Source organism: Anopheles stephensi, chromosome 3 (assembly GCF_013141755.1).
Source record: "Anopheles stephensi strain Indian chromosome 3, UCI_ANSTEP_V1.0, whole genome shotgun sequence".
NCBI lineage: Eukaryota > Metazoa > Arthropoda > Insecta > Diptera > Culicidae > Anopheles > Anopheles stephensi.
In genome coordinates, this window is record NC_050203.1 from 25,409,097 (window position 1) to 25,433,940 (window position 24,844).

At 43.4% G+C, this 24,844-nt stretch overlaps 2 protein-coding genes across 17 annotated transcripts in view; one reads left to right on the forward strand and one right to left on the reverse strand.

Moving 5' to 3' along the window:
- The first annotated feature begins 774 nt into the window (after positions 1–774).
- LOC118511417 (ceramide transfer protein) lies at positions 775–14,998 on the forward strand. Of its 2 annotated transcripts, XM_036054492.1 has the most exons (8): positions 775–1,525; positions 1,839–2,137; positions 2,209–2,439; positions 2,522–2,582; positions 12,242–12,358; positions 12,440–12,997; positions 13,426–13,561; positions 13,664–14,998. In XM_036054492.1, exons 1-8 carry the CDS (start codon positions 1,292–1,294, stop codon positions 13,789–13,791), a joined length of 1,764 nt encoding a protein of 587 aa, XP_035910385.1. In that variant the 5' UTR covers positions 775–1,291; the 3' UTR covers positions 13,792–14,998. The 2 variants fall into 2 exon arrangements, with proteins under 2 accessions (XP_035910385.1, XP_035910386.1); XM_036054493.1 differs by lacking the exons at positions 775–1,525; positions 1,839–2,137; positions 2,209–2,439; positions 2,522–2,582 and adding an exon at positions 8,535–9,046.
- Positions 14,999–16,604: 1,606 nt separating this feature from the next.
- Positions 16,605–24,844, reverse strand: part of LOC118511415 (Down syndrome cell adhesion molecule-like protein Dscam2) — a 109,886-nt gene continuing 101,646 nt past the window's right edge. For 10 of the 15 annotated variants that reach the window (XM_036054480.1, XM_036054485.1, XM_036054481.1 and 7 more), the window contains 10 exons: positions 23,707–24,786; positions 23,493–23,645; positions 22,283–23,428; positions 22,072–22,221; positions 21,829–21,999; positions 21,563–21,714; positions 20,171–20,249; positions 19,931–20,095; positions 19,079–19,253; positions 16,605–18,942 (listed from right to left, as the gene is read on the reverse strand). In XM_036054480.1, the coding sequence (XP_035910373.1) occupies positions 18,717–18,942; positions 19,079–19,253; positions 19,931–20,095; positions 20,171–20,249; positions 21,563–21,714; positions 21,829–21,999; positions 22,072–22,221; positions 22,283–23,428; positions 23,493–23,645; positions 23,707–24,786 (3,497 nt within the window). In that variant the 3' untranslated portion in view covers positions 16,605–18,716. The remainder of the gene's footprint in view (positions 18,943–19,078; positions 19,254–19,930; positions 20,096–20,170; positions 20,250–21,562; positions 21,715–21,828; positions 22,000–22,071; positions 22,222–22,282; positions 23,429–23,492; positions 23,646–23,706; positions 24,787–24,844) is intronic. The other 5 variants (XM_036054486.1, XM_036054491.1, XM_036054488.1 and 2 more) reach the window with 5 other exon arrangements.

Below are 24,844 nucleotides of genomic sequence, written 5' to 3' on the forward strand. Positions count from 1 at the left end.
GAATCGAACCCAAGCGAGTCTGATGAAGGATATTGATCAAGTCTTTTTTTAACACAATTGTTTATCGCAATGTTTGCGGAATCTTATATCAACCTTTAAAGAGCGCCGTGCTTTGTACTTTTTGCTGATTGTGTAGAATGCTTATTTTTCCCCTGAGGAGAATAGGACTCTATAAATGGACCAAAATAAAAAACCTCTCCAAGTTTTGGAGTCGAAGGGAAAGAATAAAAGAAAAGAATATTTTCTCAATTCATTAAAATAATTAATATTTTCGAGGTGAGTATCATTTGCATGCTGCACAATATTCAGCAATTAAGAGAGATAGTAATTAATCTTAGGAGCGTCACGGTGCTACAATAGAAGTGGCGCCACCCTCATACACGGCAAGATTTGTATCAAATCCCATCCATCTCGAACGTTTCACTGTACACATAACTGGAAAAATTATATATATATAGGAAAAACAGTTGTGGGGAGCTTTTAATAAGTTCTTAACAAGCAATAAGTTTACTTGAACAAAAACATATTTAAATATGTTTCCTAATTTTTATTTAAATTTGATCGAGCGCTTGAATGTTAAATTTTTGAAGTAGGTAATATTGTAAAGTTTTTTGTATGCAATATTTTTTTCCGAAATTAAAAGCAAAATTTGCAAAAATGTTAAAAAATATGTCCACCTTGCCGGTGCATAGTCCGGTAGAAAACAACCCTTCGTTAACTGTCTGACACTGTTGACGTTTTCGTTCAGTTTTCCTCTGCCGATTGACGGCGGCTTTCGTTAAAAGCAAGGTGGAAACTTCTAAACAATAATAATACCGCAGAATCTAATCTTCACGCAAATTACTTCTAGGTATTACGGTCCAGATGTGTTTGCCAGCACATCAAACCATTTGATAGCAATTTGCACATCTGTACAACGTTCCGTTTGCAGCCAAAGTAATAACAGTAAAACAGTCGCTGTAGGGCACGGTCCGATCCGCTACCGTGAGCAAGTAAATTTCGTTTCGGCAAACGTTTTTGTTTTGTTTCTGCTATTTCTGCACTGGCCGGTCGAGTAACGCGTAACTAGCGGGCAGCAAAGAAAGGCCGCACTGATAGTGGATAGCGGCTAGCGTACACAAAACACACCGTGCGAGCGAGAGAAAGTTGGTTGTGGAAAGCTGCTTGCTTTTAGAGCCGCTGCTAGTTTTTGGGAAAGTCTTGGCCAACGAAGTGCAGTGCGTGGAGCGAGTCGTGGAAGGAAAACGCTGCGTGAAAAACTTTGCACCGCTAGCCTGGGACACGGGGAACGATGGCCGACGATTACTATGGGCAGAACAATTCGAACAGCGATGACTCAGAGGTAGAACTGAATCTGCGGAGCCTGGAGCTGCAGGGTTATTTGAGCAAGTGGACGAACTACATACACGGCTGGCAGCCGCGCTTCATCGTGCTGAAGGATGGGACGCTGTCGTACTACAAAAGCGAACAGGACAGTGATTTCGGATGCCGGGGTGCGATCAGTTTGCAGAAGGCAACGATAAAGGTAAGCAGTGCAGTGATGGTACAGCCAAAGTTCAATTGGTCGTACGATCGTTCTCTGACCTCGACCGCATCGAAACCGATAAGTGGTGTATCGGTGGAATGTGCGATAGCTGCAAGTCACCGAATATTCCTGCTGATTACAGCGCTGGTCGAGTACGAGTAGCCCAGCGCCGTGGATGGAATATTTATCACCGAATGCAATTGACTCTATTAACCCCGGTCACATTCCTTGCGGACGATCCTCTTCTGCGGAGGATGCACAAATTATCATAAAATGAAATTCTCCCCTAATTGCTCTCCTAAAAACTCCACAGTCTCACGAATTCGACGAATGCCGGTTTGATGTGGCGATCGGCCAGAACGTGTGGTATCTGCGGGCCGAAACGCCCGAAGACAAGGGCAACTGGATCGAGGTACTGCAGTCGTACAAAACGGACATCCCGGAAACGGTTAGCTTACGGCGCCACGGTAGCACAATTTCGCTGCAATCGAACACTCTGTCCACGGCCAGCGGTAGCAGCCTGAAGCGCGTCAGTCGCGGACTGCGCGAGAAGCTGCACGAAATCGAAACGTTTCGCGATATCCTTTACGGGCAGATCGACACACTGCAGCGGTAAGTTGCGGCCGGTTTTTACATTCGGAAGCACCATATTCTCATAAGAAAAAATCGCTTCTCTTTTGCAGCTACTTCGACGCTCTTCACGCCAAAAACGAAGATCAACCGCCGCTCGATCTGGGCGATGGGCTGAAGCCGATAGATTTCCGTGGCGAAGCGATAACGTTCCGGGAGACGACCGCCGGCGTGATCATTACGCTGCAGCACTGCCACGATATTATTTCGCAGAAGGAGGAAAGCTTCAAGAAGCGGCTCGACAAGGAACAGGAACGGCGGAGAAAGGCGGAAGAACTGTACAGGTGGGGTTCTTCGGGAGGATACCAATTTTGGTTTATTTGAACACGTGTAACAATTTTGCACCCCATCTCCGTTTACTTGCAGAGCTTGTAAAGATGAGCTGTCGAAGAATAGAAATTCTGTTATTCCTGGGCCAGATTTAGAGGTAAGTGGCGGCAGTCTATGTGGGACCGTTTTGTTGTCCCATTACTCATTCGCTGCTGGTGGTGGTGGGTGGAACCAAAATGAGGCACGTTTTGCGATAGCGGTCTTGCAACGTGTTCATATGATTCGTGTGTTGTGATTCAACAGAGCATACACAAGAGACGTTCAATCTGCGTTGTGGAGCGCGCTGATAAGGGGTATCGGTGGTTGTGCCACCGTTTCGATGGTGTGTTCTTTGACCCACTATCAATAGAATTTCATTTCCGCTGGACAATGGTGTTTATTCTGAGGGAGATTTTTTTTTTAATGCGACTATAATCGCCTGGTCGTATTGTTAAGGACTATGTTGCAAAGAGAACATATTTGAGGAAGGTTTGAAGACATTTCCTTCTCCGAACCGTTTAAAGGCACCTCATCCCAGGTAAGTTCGGACGTTCGGGAATACCAACAAATGGTTTGAAAACTCTTGTGGTTTTGGAAGTTAAATGAATAACGAATAAGCTGGGTGTTTAAAAATGAAGTGTGGAAGTTACGACAACATTATTTTAGAACATTTTTATATTGTCGTAAATTTATATAAAATTTTAATAATAACCACCTCGGATACAGTGGCTCTCATCTTAAGTGACACTCACAGCATGTAATTTTGCCGTCCCCAACGGCTTTTTATAGCTTTTTACGATGTACTGGGTACCAATGAGCCGAAAACTACTCTTCATTTCGCTGTTTTTAATCAAATTCTTTACTTAGTAAGTGTCCAGGAAGTCAAAAGTATTCATTATGCAATTTCATAATTGCTCACAGTCGTAATTTTCTATTCAATTCTGTTACTTGTTTTCATGTCTCTAGTTGAAACGAATAATTTTTTTTTGCATCGCCATTTAGAATTTTTTGGGTAAAAATAAATATTTTATTCATAGAAATGCCTTTATAGAAATAGCGAATTTAACAGTTCCTACATTTAACAGTGGTCGTCACAGCCCTCGCTATTCAGAGCACCTAGTCGAAAGGGTTCATCCTATAGTTGTTTAAAGGGGTCTAGAGAAGCTATTGAAATATATGAATTGAAGTTAAGTCTTGTGAAAGAGTGGAATAGTTAATACTCAGAATATTCCTATTTACTGCCGTTCGCAACTTAAAAGCAGCCACCTTTACACCACGAATAAATTTTCGGGTGTCACATTACGAATGGGACCAACTGTACTAACATACACATATTACTGATTCGGTTTTGCCACATCATACGTTCTCTGATTAGTAATTTACGTTTTTTTGGTTCGTTTGGGTTTTTAACAATCCATGGCCAAGCACGCGTTAAGCACACCTATTAGCTTTAACGGCGCATTTACGTAGGCAAATCACTTTCCAATACTAACCAGAGGAAAAAAAAATTACCCTCCTTCTTTGTATGACGCTCGGTAGCTTTATAAAAGTAAAATAAGCAAATGGCAATATTTATCACCTAGCTGTGCTGATGGTAGATAAATCTTATCGCCTTGTTTGATCGTTCGATACAGTTTAATGCTTTGAATTGCTCAATTGCTCAGAAACCACACGATAACCCTCGCTTTACGACCTTCCAATCATCGTTTTAATCGTTTTAACATACCGTTTAACCACATTTACGTGCCACACCGGTACGTCGCGTACTAGTGATTGGGAGTTTTCTCACCCATTTCTTGCCCTTCAGCGGCTTTGACCCTGTACTGTTTGTGATCGGCGAAGATCCGCGGGCCAAATGGTTCGCAAAGAAATCAAAACAACAGCAACACGTTACCGCAGGCCTTACTCTGACTTAAGTATGCGCCTCGCCCGATAAGCGAAACGGGGAACTCCGGGTACAGTGCGATAAAAGCAGCGAATTGACCCTGAGCCGTACCGAAACATTTAGTACTTTCGTTTGCAAAACAGTAGCCAACGGTGAGGCGCATCGATTCGTTTTTTGTCTGCTTCTTGTTGTCGTTGTCGCCAAACGGGCGGGCGCTGTGGTATGTTATGTTTTGGGGTGTGAATTGTTGCCGACGCTTGTTGCTTCATTTGGCGTCGAAGGGCGATGGCACGCGCATCGGGAGCATCATCGGAAATGAAGGCTCGCGCGCGCTCGCTGTTCGTCGACCCAACGGAAACCTGTTCCCAGATTATAGGTCATGGTTCCCGGCTACGGCCAAGCGCGTGGCGAAGGGTGATTTTTTGTTGTTGTGTGCAATCCAAACCCGAAGAAGCTCGCGCCCTAGATGTTGCCCTTTGCTTTGCCGATGATGGTGGGATGTGGAACTGAATGTTTGGAACTCACTGGATGATGATGGTTCGTTTCGTTCATGCGTGTTTAGGAATTGCACTCTTAACAGCCGCAGCAAACCTGTTTTGTCATCTTGCGGTTGATGTGCGCCGCTCGGTATCGTACGATCGTAAGGCGATCGATGACCGCCAAACTTAAAATTCACCACCTAACGCTCGTAGCCTCGTTTCGCTTTCGTTGGGTTTGGTACGCGGTCGATGGACGCATGGTCGCACGCGTAATCCGTGTCGGGTGGTGTTGGGTTGTTGGGTGGTGCGTATGTGTATGTGTGCGACAGTTTTGGGGTGGAATGTCTATTAGTTTGATCGCTCTTGATCCCGTCGCAGCAGGCATTTGATCCCGGTTCCGAATGCGCGCGCTCTCGAATGTCCCGCTTTTGAATTATTCCTTCTTGGACGAGTTTTATTCGTTTGTCCATTTGGAGCATTTTGGAGTTTTGAAGATCAGCTGCGCAGCTAAAGTTTCAGTGATATACGATAACCATGTGCCCTGATCAACAATCATATCAACCATCAGTCGAATTCCGTATCAAGTCTGTTACATTATCAGTTGAATTGGAGTTACTTGCCAAAACATTAAAAATACTCCGTTTGAAGAGATGTTCATGCTTTTGAAGATTTTTTCGTCTCTATTCCTGAGAGATAAACTTTGAGATTTTAAGGCACTACTTCTCCACTGGTTAAAGACGATTTGGCTTCCATTTGGAATATCAAATAGAATCAGGGTCGGCCAATCAACAGTCATGTAAGAGTGTAAAATGTGTCAAAAGCTCACGAGAGCCGAGGCCCTTTGGCCCTTTTTGTTCTGCACCCTGGAAGCGGGTGTCAGATCGTTTGTCGATAGGTCGAAAAAGATCCTGTCGTCCATGTCTGGTCAGCAGGCAGACAATCATTCAAAATGAGTCGCTGGCTGGGCACATGAAAAATGTGTTCAGAGGGTGCGACATTGCTAGATGAGACAACCAATTATTCACCACAACAGCTACCAGTAGAATTTTTTGAACAAATCCTAATTGATCGTTTAGCCCTCAAAAAGGGTTGAAAATAGTGAAAGAATGACTTCAGTGTCAGCTTACTGTCATATAGTCATCTCGGAAGGATGGACATTATGTTTGTCTGATGCCTTTAGAATGTGGAGATATCATAGCTTAGAATTGTTAAATACTGAGTTTTTTATATCTGTTCCTTCACAGAATTCAATTTAATGTCAGGAATAAGTTGCTTAAAATCTTTGAGTTTTCAGCGTTAAAGTACAATTCCCCATCTCAGCACAGGAGTACAGGAGCAAGTTGTCCCGAAATCTACTCTGTCATTTTTTGAAAGTGAAAGGATGTCGAAACAGGCTCAATGTAGGTCACAAAGTGAGAGATGTTGGATAATTGTAGCGATGTGTTTTACATCTTGTTGTTCCACTCGATTGCTCCCATGTGTAATGATTGCCTGTTATATTATTCATAGCTTTACGAATAATTCATATAGACGAACCGCTAAAGTTGTGTAAAAAAGAGATGGATCGTTAGCTAAAATGCTTAAGCTCATCATAATAATGATCCGTTAACTATCTTTTTTTTTGCGTGAGCAAAACTCCTCCTAACATTCGGCACACTTGCCCGCATAACTCTGCCTAGGTAGCCTAGGTCAAGTCGAGGCTCCCTTTATTACATAGCACTGTCGGTTCGCGAGGAGGAATTCAGCAACGGTTCCCCATCTCCTCCGCTGAATGAGGAGGAAAAAGCATGCCACATATACATAATGTTGCTGCAACCTTGAACGCGATACGTACGTGTGTCCCAAAGTTCGTTTATCTCTTGATGGCGGCAGGCCACAATATCTAGCAGCTGCTGCTGCTGCTGCTGCTACTGGATGGATCGGTGTGTTCCCCCTATTGTTTGCTCTTTTTCTGTTTTCGGCGATACTGACACACATTCATTTTCTCAATCTTTTCCCTGTTTTTTTTTGCTGTGTTACCTACACGTTGTTTCGGTTCGGGTTATAAACAAACGTTACGCAATTTCTTGGATGGCATCCGTCGAGAAGTTGGGTTAAAAAGTTGGGCGAGACGAGATTGGGGATTTCGATTTAGTAATCATACTTTCGCTTTTGATAGTATTATTTACGAATTGTTCCTTGTGGCTGGTTTTATACACGAAGAACACAAAGAATAGCTGGAATATGGAGATCATAATTCAGGTTGTGATCACTGTTGTCTATTATCAGTTTCATTATCCCTACTGAGACTTGAATATCAACTCGATCTTGATGAATGCCACATTAACCACTTCCCACTAGGAAAAAGTCTTCTTTTATGGCTTGACGATCGTATGATCAGCTCAAGGTCTTCATCCACCGATCACTATCACTAGAAAGTAAATCCATTCTATCTGAAAGGACCCAATGGTCAGCTCAACATACGAACCCACACGCTGTGAGTGCACAGATTGCAGAAGCATTATTTGCGATTGGCCAATGAGTTTATTTCATTTCCAAACAACCAACTCCCGAGCGGCAAGTGTTGGTCGTTCAAAACGCAGTATCGCCATTGTTCCTTTCCACTGCAATAAAGCTTATTAAAGGTTGGGTGTTGAACTGTTGATTGATATTTTTGTCATAAAACCCGGCAGCAGGCTTGCGGATCTAATTGCTTTACAATCCCGAACTACACCGAGCAGGCCCAGACTCGCCGAATCTGCACCGGCTAATGGTTGTTTTGCGCTGGGAGATGGAAGGGGCGCGTCATTCGATTGGACACACGCTGCCGAGACGGTTGTAATGAAAGTGAAGCTGGCTGGTACGATTTATTGTGCAAGATGCATGCCGAATTGTTTACAATTGTGTTTACATCGAGCTGGCTGGCTAGTTGGAGTAGTGGTTGCTTATTATTAAACATGTTCCTCCTTCCAAGTGTCTTGTGATTTGCTCTAAGCGCTTAAGAAAATGTATTTAAACTTTAAAAAGTAGGCTTTCCTCGGTAAGCGAAGCAATAAACTGCAGCGACCAGCAAACGCTGGGAAGTATAACAGGAAATTAAATAATTATGATTAAAAAGCGGGAAGTCATCGTGTCCAGTTAAGCTTCGAAACATGAGCCCGCGCCCTACCTTAAGCAATCGAGTTATGTCCAGGGAAATTCATTTTCCGACTACACTAGGAGATTATTTCATGGGAGCGTAGTTAATTAAGCGTTTTTTGTGATTTGTGAGTTACATAATTGGAACTGAAGTTAAAAATCTTAATATGTAGACATAGCCACGTTTTAAATTTCAACATATTTAAATGCCCTTTTTTCCCATATCTCTTTCTATAAGAGGAGGAATTGCTGATGATAAATCAATATATCTTCGTGCTTGCTCGGATGTAACGCACTGTTGTAATCGGTGGTGCCGTGTTGCCACACTTAGGCGGTCGGTAAAAACCGTCTCAGGCATCACTTGGAATGCGTCTCAGCCGCTGCCAAACTTCCCGAACACTCCGAAACTCGAAGTGGCTTAAATCGGCTGCCCTATTCACCGCCACAACAACACAAAACCCGCCCGATCTCGTTCGCACCCTCGCAGCGAAGTTGTTGTGTTGTTCGGTAGGCACAACGCAACAACAACTCCGTCGCCAAGCCAAGCGCGTCAACCGCTGCGTGTCGTTACGATGCCCACTGTCACTTTCGGTCGTACCGTCGTACGGATCAGACACCGCGCTGGGGTTTTTCACTCGAAAGCTTAAACCTTAAATCTGTTCCAAGTTTTCAAAGTTCAGACCCGCGATCGTTACTGGTTGTTGTGCGTGTGTGCATAGTGTCTTCGTGCTATAAAGTGTAGCTTCCCGTCGATTATCGGTGACGGTGTCGCTTTGCCAAAACTTCCAAGGACGGGTACCTTTTGCCACGGGTTCGCCGAAACGTGTTTCGGAAAACTTTTACCTCAAACCGAGCAATCTCTTCGCTCGCCGTAACAGTTATCATTCGCGGTCAAACCTTACCGTCGTATCGTCGAGTGTGTTGCAAGAGGTGAAGTTGTGAAGTTTGGTGACAAGTTTGCGAATTTTGAGTGTCGATTGTGTGGTGATCGTGATCATCATTTGAAAAGTGGTGTACACAAGTGGAAACGACTGGCTCGAGCTAAACATGCCTTCGCTGACAACGGCTCGATTGTTCAAAGGGCTCCTGAGGAAGGAAATAGTAGGTGTTTTATTTAAAGTGCAAATGATGGGTGTTGGGTGAGGGCAACTGTGTGAAGTTAGTTCTTATATAAACAAAGGCTAGGTTGACGCTTTCTCGACAAGAACTTAGAAACTGCGAGGACGAAATATCGCGATTTGAATGATGCTGTGAATTTAATTACTTACCTGTGCCTCAAACAATATCTTGATCTAATACTCCTGTTACTGATCGTCAGATTGGACTTAACCTTCTCCGGGTCAAAAATTTGGCGTCCATGTCACTTAACGATTACGCAAACGAGATCCGTTGGTCCGGAGTGATTGCTGCCAATCAATGCAGGCTCTGAGCTCACATCGTATCGAAACATGCCATTACCCTTTTTGCAACAAAATTATGATCCATTCCGCCGGCGACGAGGCGAGGAATCGAACATGTCTTTACCAAAATGTAAACAATTGTTTTCGACACTCTGGCCCACCCATAACCCTGGCCCAGTTGGCGTCGCGCTCGCGGTATCCATTAATGTTCAGAGCCCGGTGACGATGTGTCTATTGGCTTTGGTCTGCCAATTTTATTTGCCCGCCATTGCCCGCCACGCACGCTTGGTGGTGTTTCGGCGGGCGTCCGATAACGACCCAGGGTCTGAAATGTAAATTCGATCTTCGACGAAAATGGGATTGCTGCTCGGCCAGGTTGTGATGATTGCTCTGCGCGCTGTGCTGTTTACTTCGAGCTCCGGTTCCTTTTGTTTAGCTGTTTGTTCGGTGCATTTAAGCGCGCTTGTTGATATTACACAGGCAATTATTTTTGCTTCCCCACAGCTGTACAGATTTAATGTGTTTTAATGGGATTTTTTGTTACGGAAAAATTTAATGTGGAAACGGGAGAGCCTGTAAGGAGTGTATTCCTCGGACCATTTGGCAGGAACATACAAACTTTCATCGGGATTCCAAATTTAAAGTATCCATGTGAAGTACGAGTCGGCTTCAAAAAGGACGAGTTTTTTTTTTAAATTTCATAGAGTTAGGAATTCTGTTAGCCCTGTTTGGGTAGGATTTGTGACGTAGTCGACCATTGTGCAGTACTACTATCAAGGGTCAATACGTATGAACCTCTCTTGGGGCGGTCCGATGGCCGAGACGATAGCCAGAAAAAAATGTCAGAAATGGTAGACCGAGACCTATCAAGGTTGCAGTGCGAAGGAAGAAGAAGAAGAATCCCGCTAAGTTGTAGCTCCATAGAAGTACAATAATCCGAAGTACAAGCACAAGTAATTGTGATATTTAATACTACTGTCAAGTGAATATAGATCGTCAAACTCTGGGTAGATTGACAGTCTCTAGAATTGGAGGTGTTTGGAAGCTCGTCGATTTTTAAGATAAAAAAAATAGAAAAGATGATCTTCAAACGAGTTACCATCAGATGGGTAAACCAATGCCATCAATAGTCTATAAGTCTCTTCAAACCCACCGAAATATTCAAAATCTCGTATACTTTTCAAGGTATCTCCAAGATAAATCTCAAGAAACCAGGGATTAGGTTCTCTGGATTGTTTACTAACCCCTAAGGATAAGCCGTGTAGAATATTAAACATGGCATGTTGTTTATGTCCTATACAGTTCCAAACATGATCGTCCCATACGTACTCTCCACGTGCTGTGGACGTCTTCTTTACATGCGCCATATGCAATTTGTTAATGTTTGGAATTTCAATGATAAACCTTGAGCCTACGTATTTTTAACGGCAATTCCAAGTTTTTTTAAGGTTGCCGGTTAAATGATATAACCCTCCCCAAAAGCGCACACCTTCTCGAGCATTATCTCTGGAGGAAACATCCTATTTACACATTAAAATCAGCTATCAAAAGTCTTTAAATGATGGAATAGAACAGTGTAATATTATTCAAGATCACTTTGACTGGTATTCGCCGGTCCGGAACTTGGAATGATATGCAAAACGTCACTTTACGAAAAAACGCAACCGATAAATAAATGTGTCGGTCTCTAAAAAAACCAAGCCAAGGCTAAGGTCATCCAACGGTGTTGCGTTTTCTCTGCGGTGCGGTGTTCGATTCGGCCTGCAATATTCGAGACATCAAAGCAACTGAAGCATTCGGAAGATCATCCGGAAAGCAAACGAGCCACCCGGCCGGGGTGCGTGTGTGACACACCGGATAGATCGCCTCGATGGTCACACTTTGGTCACACATCTGCTGAATAGTGCCGCAGCGTAGCGACTAACTTTTGCACTGGACTCGTTGCCGTTCGAAAAACGTTTGGAATTAGGAGAGGGTATTTTGACGGAGCATCATCTCTAAACGGACCACAAGGCTAGGGTCAGGCGAAAGAATTGATTAATTAGTAGCGTCTGAACTGTTAAGCAACCTTTGCTCTTTGCATTTCGTGTTGAAGGACCATGTGAAGATAGTTTTGGTGATTAGTTTACTGCTGCCGCTGCTGCTGCTGTATCCTTTCGAAGTGTAGCTAATTGATTGACAGGGTGAAGCGAAGGGTGCCTTTTCAAGTTCAGGATTCGTGTTAAATCACTCTCAAACTTTTCGAGAGTTCGAGGGAATAAAAATTAAAACCCAGTGCTACTATCTCTTCAAATGTTCAAGGAGCTGCTGTTTAATATTCCTCGTATGTGCGTCACTTCGCCAATGACGAACGTGTCCACGCGACTTTGGGACCATGCTTGGACGAACGATGTCGTCACCGTGGGATCGCACGATTATGAAAGCAGCGATTAGTGTATTAATATTTACGCTTCGTCCCAGATGAAATAGAAATTGTTGCGATCATCGGGTTTTATGAGACCAAAATGGAAACATTCTTTTTCTCCGTTTCTGGATTGGGTCTGGATGCAAGTGTGCGATGAATGTTTAATTCACTGTAGCATTTCTTTGGGCGTCCGAGAACGCGATACTCACTGTGCAAAGAGTGTGCAGATGCGTCGATATGATTAAACAATTAGATCCGGCAGACGTTTACTGCCCAAGAAGGGTGACTCATTAGTTAGATGTGAAGTAGGAGAGAGTGAGGAGATGCTCGTTCGATGGTGTTGTTTGATGAAGATGTGACAAATTTTTGTTGAACCAATATCGCTTAGTCAGGGTTTCAACAAGCAGAATGTTTCTTAAATGACATGAACAGAATGATGCTTAAATACTTTACTAATGGCCCGTTTACCCTATCTCATTGCTGCTTAATTAGGAAGGACCACATTCAACTATACCGGAGGATGAGTTCTTCGACGCGGTCGAAACGGGACTGGACAAGATCGAGGAGGATCGTCAACTGCGCGTCCGGCTGAAGTACCAATCGCAACAGGTAATGCAAAGCATGTTGAGTAAAGCTTCAAGCGCGCCATGATATTGATGTTTCCCGATTTTTCTCTCGCAAAATGTCTAGTCCCAGATAAGCACCGTTAGTTCGCTGCACAGTCCGAACGCCGAAACGGAGGACGAGATACCGCAGCTGTCGGAAGACTTCGGCACCGGTGCACAGGCGAAGAGCCACAAACTTTGGCCAGAAATCGATCGTATCTGTACGGAGCAGCTAACGCAGGCGCGGCAAGGCGTGGGCGAGGATGGAAACGGGTGGCAACTGTTTGCGGACGAGGGTGAAATGAAGATGTACCGGCGGGAGGAGGAGGTGGACGGCATGGTGATCGATCCGCTCAAATCGTGCCACGTCGTAAAGGGTGTGACTGCTCGCGAAATGTGCCATTACTTCTTCGATCCGGCGTACCGAAACGATTGGGAAACGACGCTGGAGGATGTGCAGATCGTAGATAACGTTGCACCGGACACGCTCGTCTTTCTGCAGACGTACAAGCGGATCTGGCCCGCCAGCCAGCGGGATGCACTGTTCTGGTCGCATATGCGCCGCATCACCGATAACGTCGATGCCGGTGCGAATGATGTGTGGATCGTGTGCAATCATTCCAATCAGAACGAAGAGTATCCGGTAAGTGGTGTTTGCTGCAGTTTGTGGTCTAGTTATTAAAGTTACATGTTTTAATTGCCACTTAACGTGCGTTATGTTGATGTGAGGGGAACATTGTTTTTTGCGTGTCTCTCGTGGCTGGATGGGATTTTGTTTTCGCCTGAGTTTTTATCTGGTGCGCGTATCTTGTGCACTCTTCCGTAAAGTGTGTTTGATTTTATCGTCCCTTGCACATCTGTGTTGTTATATAAAAATTGCACCTTTCCGTTACGTTGGACTGTGTTATGCAGTGATACGATCTGCCAGTGGAAAACAGCTTTTATTTTGCATCAACGTGATCCATTCACGCTTCACTAATATGTCGAATAGTTTATTTTAAAAATAGAATCATTAACACTAGTCGAGCAACTTTTTTTTTTATTTAAATATCCAATGCTTCCATCTTTCAGCCCGCCAACCAAGGCAAATGTGTACGAATCTATCTAACGGTGATATTAGTTTGCCAGACCTACCTGCCACCGGGCAAGGACAGCAAAACGGCAACGCGTGACGATCTGACCTGCAAAATTACCTACTGCTCCACCGGTAAAGCATTGCTGAATTCTTTCCTCTCTTCTGAAACTAATTCCACGTTTGTGACCATTGTTTTTTTCTTCCATTTCTCTCTCTTTCTCACACACAAAACAGTAAATCCTGGCGGCTGGGCCCCAGCAACCGTGCTGCGCGCTATCTATAAGAAAGAGTATCCAAAGTTCCTTAAGCGTTTCACCGGTTACGTTGTTGATCAATGTAAAGCAAAACCGATCATGTATTAGAATCTTCGCCCAGGCTAGGATAGGTGTGGGTTTTCGGTTGGTTTATTTTGTTTACTATTATTATAATTTTTTTTCTTAGCACGTAAGAAAATCTAGATGTTGTTATATATGTATATGTATACTTACATACAGAAACAAAAAAAAAAAGAGGGAGAAGAAAAACCACACACGCATGCATTAACTGTTCGTTTCTTTCCTTTGTGCTCGTGTGCTGCGTTTTTTTTTTTCTGCGGGTAAAAACCGGTACAGCTTTACGAGAAATTAAGCGAGTGGAGGTTAGATAGAGACACTAAGCAGCCGAGGAAGGAAAGTGTGTAAATGTTGTACCGAATTCATTTCGGATGTGTTGTTTGTTTGCTGTGCTGTAGGTTAGCCCGAGCGAGTAGTGCGAACGGTGCAGTTTCCCTTATTGATTGGAAGAGGTTCACTTCCGGTTGCATCTGTCGAACATATCTTGGAACGTGTTTTAGGAGGGTTTTGCTAGGCGTTAGGAGGTTTTGTAAAATAGAGATTGATGATGCGTATGCCACCAAGGGCTGTAAAGAGCGAAGGAGAGAAGAATATATTTGAAGTGTGAAACGTGAAAGAAGAGTGTTCACACGTGCCTGTGTAGACACTTGTTTTGCAAACTATATAGCGTAACGATTCTCACACCCGAGTTTTCGGTTTTATTGTGACTGCTCCTCGTTTGCAGCAGAGACAGATAGGACAAACAAAATATTGAAGAAAAAACCTACTAAACTAATATCGAAAAGTACCGTCTCTGCGGTGTTTTGAAGCAGCGTGAAACATTTCAACTGAACGAAAGAGCGCGGTTGAAATATTTCACATCGTTTCAACGCATCGCTATTTTGAATAGCAGCACGTGGCGACGTTCAGCACGGAACAGTGGCCCTCCCGTTGCGCGGCCGATCAGTCCCTTCCAGTGAACTATACGGGTGTGTTAGTAGAACCTTTCTTTTTTTTACAGATGAGCTGTAGCGAAAGGACATATTTTGGAAGATCTGGTTCAGCGGAAGAGAGTGTACGTTATTAGTGTTTTTTGTTTACGTTTAAGCTAATCTCGGTGCCGCCTTGACTTCTTCTTTGCGCGATACACTCTCTTTCCTTTCTCTTCCGTGTAGCGATGAAGCATCAACCTGTGAGCATTGTTAGATAATGTGAAATGGAAAACAAATATATATTGCAGAAAAACAAAACAACTAAACTATGGTGCAACACAAGATGCGAGCTCTACTGGCGCCCACTTACAGGGAAAGAAAACGCAACCAACACACTTTAGTTTGTATTTTGTTTCTCTTATTCGTTCGTGTCTTTTTTGCATCGTGCTTTATTTTTATCATTTCCTCCAGTAGTCTGATATTCGTTCTATTGTTTCTTTGTAGTTTTTTTTTGAGTGTGTTTTTTTTCTCTCTGTCTCTTTCTGTTTCACCAATAATCATCCATTAAAATCGATTCCTTCATTTATCGCTCAAAATGGCACGAAATGTATTCGTTTGTTGTATTTTATTTTCTATTCGTTTCAATAGTTGTTCGTGTTTTTTCTCTGCGCTGCGATCGCGTCACGGTCGTTGGTTAAGTTTCTATTTTTCATCAGTGGTTTAATGATGTACATGCAGGGGTTTCCCTTCCTGTTCTGTTTGCTTCATCGTTTTTGACTAACTTTACAAGATTTTGCTAAATTTTGTCTGTACGATCGCAAGCATTTACCAACGGAGAAAAGGGAGTTTTCGTCTGTGTTATATGATGCGTACGAGTGTATGTGTGACTTTGTTTTATTAGATGCAGTTGTGAATGACTGGAGCTAAAGAAAAAAAATCAAAATTCAAAACCTGTTACCAATGTTGTTTTGTTTTGTAGTACCTTTCTACTTTCCTTTTTTTTGGTTTTGGTTTGGTTTGGTTTGGGCAAGTATTGTAGTTCGGTGTAGAAGAGTCTCTCGCTGAGGTTGGCAATCTGTTTATTGTAATGGTTGTATTTTGCTCTGCTCTGTATATTTAACGGAACCAAATCCTTCCAAAGGCTTCACTTTAGACCTGAAAGTCTAACGCTTAGCGCCCTTAGTCTGTTGCTATTTTCAACGTAACCTTCAGTCGGCTAACCAACATCATCATCCTGTGTGGTTTTATCTTCCCTTCGTAATCGCTCCCATTCTTCCTATAAATATATTTATATACAAATATAACACGTATCTTATCATATCGATCGATTGAAAACAAATGGAAAATGTTTCGCAACTTAACGAAAACAACGATCGTTCAAAACAGTCCGTTCAAACATCCGTTTTACGATGTATTTGCTGCTTTGCTTTTACGCTCTACACACCTGGAATGGGTTCATTCGATATTGTCTCATTGGTTTTGTTTTTCATTTACTTTGTTTAGCCTAGTTTCCTTTCACCACCGACACAGACATAAGTTATGTTGCGTAGCAAACTGCTCTGGTCTCTCGTTCTGGTCACCTCGATCACGCGCAACACTTACTGGCTACTACTAGTTGAGATGCATTTTCAGATGCACTTTCCTAGGCTTTTAGTTAATGTCTGCTTTGGAGTTTTGCATTCGGTTGTATTAGTGTGTTTCAGGGGTGTTGGAGTTGAAGTTGTGGATTACTAGTTCTTGTCTTTATTGAACTGCAACACCAAACTGTGTGCAACTCGTTGGTTTGGGGAAAGCAAAACTAAAAATGGATCTATTGGAATGATACAGTGACAGCATGAATATCTATACTTGAATGAATTTCAGTTCATCTCCTACACTCGGGATATGTTATTTTCGGAGTAAAAGGGGGCTTCTGGTGTCTATCTTTTTTTTAAATACGTTTTGGTAGAGTTGTATTGTAGATGGGTTATTGAGAGTTGTTTTGTTTTTGGTTCAGAGTTGTCAGTTCGAGCTTGTTTTCGTAAGTATTTTTTTAACAAAAATATGGAAATGGTTGAAAAAGTCGTAAAATTATTAAAAAGCTTGACTAGAAATATAAAAAAATAAGTTGAAGCCAAAAATTTCAAGTACTAGTTCTCTCTGTGGCAGATGACTGAAGATGTCGCAATTTACATGGTGAAAATACAGCGACAACATTTTAAATCAGGCATGTAACATTTTAATGTAACGGTGACGATAACAGCCTTATCATGGTTCCTCCCTGCGATCGAAGGAGAGTGAGAAAAAAGCGAATGTGCGGTACAGCAAGTTAGCTGTGATCGGTGTTTGTGGTACAAGGCACTGCTAAAATGTTAGATAAGAAAGCAAATGTAGCATTTCGCAAAACAGAAAGAAAAACACAGAATGAGATGATTATTTGTCTTGTGCATCAGTTTCGTGTGCCTGTCGGTTTGCCTTTGTCGTATTGTTCGTGCTATTCTTTATTTACTGTCAGTTCCTTATGTACATTAATTATGTTCCAAAGAAACACAAGGCCAATTATATTCATTGTAAAGAAAAGAAAAAAAATATTTTTTTACCATTCTCACAAACAAATCGATTCCAGTTCGTATGAGGCATAGCAATCCTCGTTAAAGATTAGCTTCAACGGTTGCTTATACTTTTCTACAGCGGGAGTTGTCTTTGATCGGTAGTTGATTTGAAAACATTAGCCGTATTTAAGAATCTCCGTATTATTTCCAATTCATAACGAGTGCTTTTCATAACAAGCGTGTTCCTTTCGTTCATCTTTTCTATATATGCAATTGAGGAAGGTTTGTTTTCTTGTTCGAAGCTGTCAACACAACGTTGGGAAACCCTGTAAAACGTGTTCATCGCTTCAACGATCAGACTAGTCTATTAAAAGGCTTTGCAAAATGCAGAAACTGTAACGTACAGAGTTTAAGGTTGGTCCAGGTTTTTTTTTTGTTTTGGAGAAGCAAGAATAAAATAGAGAGAACACATTGCCTTAGTTAAACTATTTCGGGGACGAGCTTCGTTAAACGTAACAATGTGTAAGATGAAGTGAGTCGAGTACGAGGATATAAAGATCTGATCAGTGAAAGAGGGGACAGTTACTAACTGTAGCTGCCTTCGAGAAAAACGAGATTTTTGTGATTTTTCATTAGTCTACATCTCTTTTAGAGTTAAATGCATGTATGTGTTTTTCTGTGTATGAATGTGTGATTTTTCTTGAAGTTTTAAGTTCTAATCAATTTGTTTTTTGTTCAATTTGTTTTCTTACCATTCTTCCAACAATACTATCTAGTGGGAGATTTTTCTATATATTTTTTGTTCATTTTTCTTTTACATTCTTTCGTACCGCTTGTTTTATCATGTTTCGTTTGGCTGTTTATTTGTTTGACGATTTTTTTCTCTCTTCCTTTTGTTCTCTCCTAAACCTGTTCTCATCCGTTTAGTTTCCATTACCACTAACAATTATACTATCGTTTTTGGATCGCTTTTTTGTTTCTTTTTGTGCTTTTCGCGTGCTATCTGCATTTTTGTTATACGATTTGTATATTCAATTCGCTTCTTCAATAGTTAGAAGTTTACTGTTTCGCTTGTTTGTTTGTCTATTTGGGTTTGGGTTGGGTTTGAGTAAAGCAAAATGAATGCTAGTGATGCATGATCGATTAAACGGCTTTGTATGAGGTGTGTACGTTAGTCTGTGTGTGTGTTTTTTTTGCTATGCGAAGAACTTTCATTAATATTCTATAAAAATATACGTATAAAACACTCATTTTCCAAGGATGGCTGGTGATCAAAACGTCGTCCCCCGGTTTGGTTTTTGGCTTTTCTTCGTGTTACAGTAGGTCTCGGGAAGCGTGTTTCCATGTATTTGTAGTTCAGCGTTTAGTCCGTTGTTTTCCACAAACACATGTGTGTGTGTGTTTTTAACCGACGTTTTGATGGAAGATTGTTTAGGCGGGCACCAATGGCTAGCTTTTTGTCGGTTTTATTCGTCGTTGTATTTCGCCCGGACACCCGTTTTTGAAGGGGCCTTTACACATTAATCTGAAACGCTTCCCGTTGCAGCTTCTGATTGGCACGCGGTCGGGGCGAATGGTTGCTTGACTTTTTGCCCACCACATTGCTACCGATCTCCGTCGCACTGCCCAAGCTTGATGGATTGACGGACGATACGGCGAGCGTCGCGTCCCGGCCGAGCAGATCCGAAAAGCGGGCCGGCGGTGTTATGTGATCGGAATAGTTAGGATAGTTCGATATACTGTTACGGGAACATGGGGAATAGAAAACAGTTAAATGAGAATAAGGGCACGAAAAATAATGGAAAAAAATGGAGTAGAAATAAAATTTGGTTTGGTGTGACGAACCGAAAAGCGCTCGCAACGCAGCACACTTACCTGAAAGTAGTTTCTTCGTTGTGGCTAGAGTACCCGCTAGAGCTACGCACGTGTCGCTTCGGTAGGTTTTGCGACTGTGCTTTGGCAGACTTTCTCGGTGGATAGGGTGGTTTGGATTTTCTCGATATGCTCGAGGGAGAATTTTCGGAAGACGAAGACGTTTCGTCTTGCGTGTCTGTGCAGGGATAGATAAAAAACGAAAAGACAAAACAAAAACCGAACAGAATGCAGGAAATAAAAGAAAGAAAGACAAGTAAAATAAAAACAAAAGATGCAAAATTGTGAAAAATAAAAATATAAAACATAACAAAAATAGATAAAAAAGGAAATAATTAAATAAATTTAAAGAAAATATTTGCGATGATAGATGAAATGAACAGAAACAAACAAAAAAGGAAAACAAAGAAAAGAGAAATTAAATGATGAAAGAGATAAATGAAAACCGAGAAAGAGGAAGAGAAAGAGAGAGAGAGAAAGAGAAAGAGCGTGTTTGTGTGAGTGATAAAGCAAAATGAAGCATTTGCGCGGTGGATATTATTTAGTTACTATCTTCAACGTTTTAAACAAAAATGATTTTAAATGAAATAATACAATAAAGCCCTTTCAATCGATGATCCATTATAATGCGTCACGTTCGACAACGATTGAAAACACAACACGATTTTCGGACCGATTGCCAATGTTACGGAGCATCGGAGCTGTAAATTAGAATACGCGTAAAAAAATTTGGAACCTCTTGGCCAGGGCCTGGGGAAAAATGGCGAAACTCAAGTACTTTGGAAGTCTTTGGAAACTATAACTAAACGAACCGCAAACTTAAGAGTAGCCAGTCGGCCTGTATTGCATACGTACCACGATGGTGACGGTAGTTGGACTGGTTGGAGCGCGAGGCAATATCGTTGTCAGATTCGGAACCGAGTGTATCATATTCTGTAATCGGTATATGAAGTGTTAGTATCTTCCTAACTTCGGAATCTGTGGATCCGGGATTGTCTGATTCTATAAATTGATTTATATCTAGAAATGGTCGGCTTTATGGAGCAAGACAGCGAGCAATACATCAAATCGGTTAGTCGGTGCGAGCGTACTCACCTATTGGTTCCGAGGTGGCCGGATCTCGGAGCCGAGATCCGCCCTTTCTGCGCACTTTCGTGTACTCGGGCTCTTTGTTCTGGGGCGGATGGGGGAAGATTAAGTTTGTGTTTGGTTTTAGGGTTTTTTTTTGTATGTTGATTGGCAAGGTTGAACGCCCCAAGGATATATGGTCGATGTGGTTGTGAGGTTCACAGTTTTTGAGTTTCGATTAGTATATAGGTTCCGATTGGTTTCGAGTTCAGTTCATCCGTGACGGGAGACGGCAACAGGCAGGACATTTTACGTGTTAAAAACGGGAAGAGATTGTAATCGTTAAGAAGATGGGTATGGAACGAAACACCAGGACACGACGACGACGACAAAGCAGCAACATCATCATCACCACCATTCAGGACATTATAGCGAAGACCGATCGAGATATCGAGGGATATTTGTATATGCGGAAGGGTTGATTTGATTTGGATGGACATAGTTTTTTTTACGATTTTCATACACAACATACACAGAGAAAAAAGAGAGAAAGAGAAAGAAAGAGAAGAGAAGAGATAGAAAGAAAGAGAAAAAGAAAAAAAACACCATTTGGGACATTTGATTTTTGACGGTTACAAGGGCGGTTACTGCGTGCTCGCCTCGCACATGGTATGGATGTGGTTGGTGAGCGGTGGTCATTGTTTTGGTTTTGTGTGTGTGTGTGAAACAGTTCGAGATATAGCTAGGCTAGCGGGTTATTCAGTTAGTGCGATATGTAAAATCGCCGAAAAAAACGGAACCAAAATCGCTTAGGTGAGCGTGATCGTGGGATGTGATCGTTTAACGAAAGCATTAAAGTAGTGCCAATTGATGAAGGGATGATGCGATCGATATGATGGCAAGGAGCGAAGCAGTAATGAGATGGATTCGAGAACGGAGATCTTGAAGAAGTTGTCCAAGAGAGCAATTATCAGGGATACTAATATTAGCAATGGAGTTACTTATGAGCTTTATGAAGCTAACAATTGACGGTTTGGACGTGTGAGGAGACCTAGTCGAACAAGACAACAACAACTCGGACTCGGTGAAAGAACCAACGACGATGGATGAAGTCGACGATCATGAGATGAACGAACAGAATGGCTTCTCTCTGGCTAGAATATAGAATGAACAACAGAGATGAATGAGAGCGCACAGGAAGCAGATGGAAGTATTAACAAACGGTGATGGATGTCGGGAAGAATGGCAGGAAATGGAGGATGGAAGTGACGCAAAACCGAAAAGGAAATATAAAATCGATGAATCGATCGGTGCGCGTTCGAGCAGTCGTTTGAATGATACGGATACAAGTAACAAAACAGAACGTATGGCAATGTTTTTAGAAGAAGAAACGAGAAATGGCATAGAAATTAAACTTACATGATAGCTTTCGGTTTTAACATCATGATACACAAATGATCCTCTTACCGAGTGATATGGTCCACTGTAGACATTTCCACTGTATGAACTTTCGCTGTACGTTTGCTTGTTCAGCTGAAAGGTTGCATACGGGCAAATGTCTTCAATATACTCTGCAAAAAAGGGGAGAAGAAACTGGGGTCAGCACTTTCCCTGGGACGACTAATCTGTCTGGTTAATATCTCTAGGAAGGGTGTAGTTGGACACGAGCAAAAGCAAACGATTACCATTTCCCTCGGCTTTATAGCTGCCCGAGTCAACGGAGTTACTGTTACGGCTTGCCTGTTGGGCCCGCACCGCCAGATACTGCTGGTCCCGGTTGTGCTTGTTCTGGATGTTGGCGATCGAGGGTGATTCGGACATTGAAGTGGATGGGATACGGTTCTGATTGTTAAGCTCTGGAGGGTAGAGTTACAAAAACGAATGCTTTAGTAAGATCAGGCCAATCTTCCGACTACCTTCCTTATTACTTCTCTTTCGTATTAGCAGAGCCGCAGCAACAAGGGCAAACAGTATCAAAATGGATAGGCATAGTGGTAGGATGACCTTAAAGTTGGCGTAGAACGGATTCTCACCCATGTGCGGGGAGACTGGATTCGTTATGTCAGGATACACCATCACTGGAATTAGAATCACGTTAGCATCACATTTGCCCCAAGAACTGAAGTCCTCCATCCTTACCACCCTGTGCGGTGAGTGTAGTGTAGTTGTAAACAGCCATCGTTGCCCCAGCATTATTGTAAGCCGTAACTCGCAGCTGATACTTTGTCGCTGGTTGGAGATCCGTTACGGTAAATATACGCTCCGTCGCTTCCACGTGGCTAGCGATCATGTTCCACTGCGCGCGGCCGTACAGACGATTCTCGATCGAAAAGTGCAGTATACCGCAGCCACCATCACCCCACGAATCAAGCCAACAGGTAACGCTGGTAGAATTGTTGGTGATCATCTGCGAATGTTTCGGCTGTACCGGGGGCAATCCTTTCGTGTGCGAATGTACGATATCACACGGTAGCCCAGTGCCGATCTTGTTGTACGCCGTGATGTACAGTTGGTAGCGTGTCCCGCACCACAGATTCACCAACAGATGGGTGTTGGTTTTGGAATCAATCTGCAACTCTTCCCAGTCACCATTCTCACGCTTGTAGTTGATGACGTACCCAAGCACCGGTGATCCTCCGTTTCGATTGTCGGTCCACTCAAGCAACAGACTGTCGGTGTACGTGTTGACGATCGTTAGGGTTGGTGGATCAGGTGGCACTCGGATCCGGATACGATACACGATCTCATCCCGGCCCCAGGTGTTTTCCACACTACAAGTATAGTTGCCCGCATCCGAATGCTGGCAGTCCTTGATGTAGAGTGTACCGTTCTTCGCAATCAGCTTGCGAGTCCCGGTATCCATCGGTTGATCATCCTGTCGCCAGATGGTAACCGGTGCTGGAACGCCCACCTTCCGACAGGGTAGAATCAACGTTTCCTTCCACGGTGTTACAATCTCCTGGCTGAAGGAAACTATCCGGGCGGGGACTTTGTTGTTCGGGGGGACCGTAATTACTTCCGACTTTTCACCTTCGCCCACTTTCGTAGAGGCCGTGAGCCAAAATTGATAGGTGGCATGCTCCTGCAATCGAACCGTTTCGTGGCTCTCGGCGTACGGAACAAGCGAGCGTTTGTGGGTGCCCTCGTCACGACCCCCATCGACCAGGGACATGTAGAAGGTGTAGCCGGTGATGAGGCCGTTCCGGTGGGCCGGCGGTAACCAGGAGATGATGATCTTGGTGCTGGATGATGGGACCGCTTTCAGTGCACTTGGAGCGCTTGGTACTGGAAGAGATAATCGCGGAGATTAAGGCAATTTGAGGATGTCACGTGTCGTGGTTCTACATACCATCTTCCTGAGTGATGCAGTGAAACGGATTCGTTCGCACACCGTCTCCTACTTTCGTGAATGCCAACACCCAGAATGTGTAGTTGGTGAACTTCTTCAAGTTCTCCAGCGTAAGGTACTGATTGTTCGTTTTCGATGTATACGGTTCTTTCTCTGTAAGATAGAATGATGTGATTATCCCACGCTGATAAACCACGCTCAACTTGTCACTCACCATAAAGATCATCCATCTCAATATAGGAAACTTTATAACCCCGAATCTTTCCGTTCTGTCCATCGACCGGTGGCGGAGACCAGGTGATGTAGATCGAGGTCGAACTAAGCACATCACACTTTGGACTGTCCGGTGCGCTAGAAGGTACATCTTCCAATGTCCCAAGCGAGATCTCTTTGCTTGGAGGTCCACTGCCCTGGCTGGTGTACGCCTGCACCACGATATTGTACGTGGTACATTTGTTCAGGTTCTGAAGCGTCGTTTCACCACCAAAATGACTCCTCACCTCAACCGTTTTGAAGTTAAAGCCTTGAGTAGGATTAATCTCACGATCGTTCGGATTCGCAGCCACCTGATACCCGACGTAATATCCCAACAAGTTCCCATTCCACTGATCCCGATCGGGTGCTTCCCAGGAGAGAAAGATTTCGGTGGAACTCTTCGGTTCGCCCTTGATGTTAAGCGGTGGCCCCGATGGTACTTCCTCCAGCGTGGTCACCTGTATCACTTCCGAGTACTCCGAAGCACCGAGCTTATTTTCGGCCGAGATGCGTAGATGGTACGCTTTGGCGGGTTTAAGATTTTGAAGCGTGATCACCGTTTGCGTTCCGGCGACGGTGATGTGTTCGGCCGATTGCCACGGTTCCGTTACCAGTTTGTACTCAACGTTGTACTTCTCGATCGGACTATTGCCGGCGAACGGTTGGCTCCAGGAGAGCTGTAGCGTGCGTGATTGCTGGGAGTTGATGCGAAGGTTTTTGGGTGCTTCAGGCACTTCCTGGATAACCAGGTGGATCGACATTTCATCCTGACCGAAAGCGTTCGAAGCTTGGCAGATGTAGACACCGGTGTCTTGTCGATAGGTGTGAGAGATACCGAGCTCCGACACCATGCCGTCGTCGAGCACTTGCTCCCGGATGTTGTACCGATTGTCGAGCGATTCGTCTAGCTGCTGCTGGGAGCTCTGCATCTTCCACTTGATGTCGATCGGGTTGTCACCCTGCACGTTACACTGGATGTGGATCTGTTTGTTGCGCGGTGAGGTTATTTGCTTGTTTTTGGTGGTAAAATGAGCAGGCACTGGAAGGGCATTAGAGTCAACGAGAGTCAGTTTTCAGGAACCAATCAACAATCTATT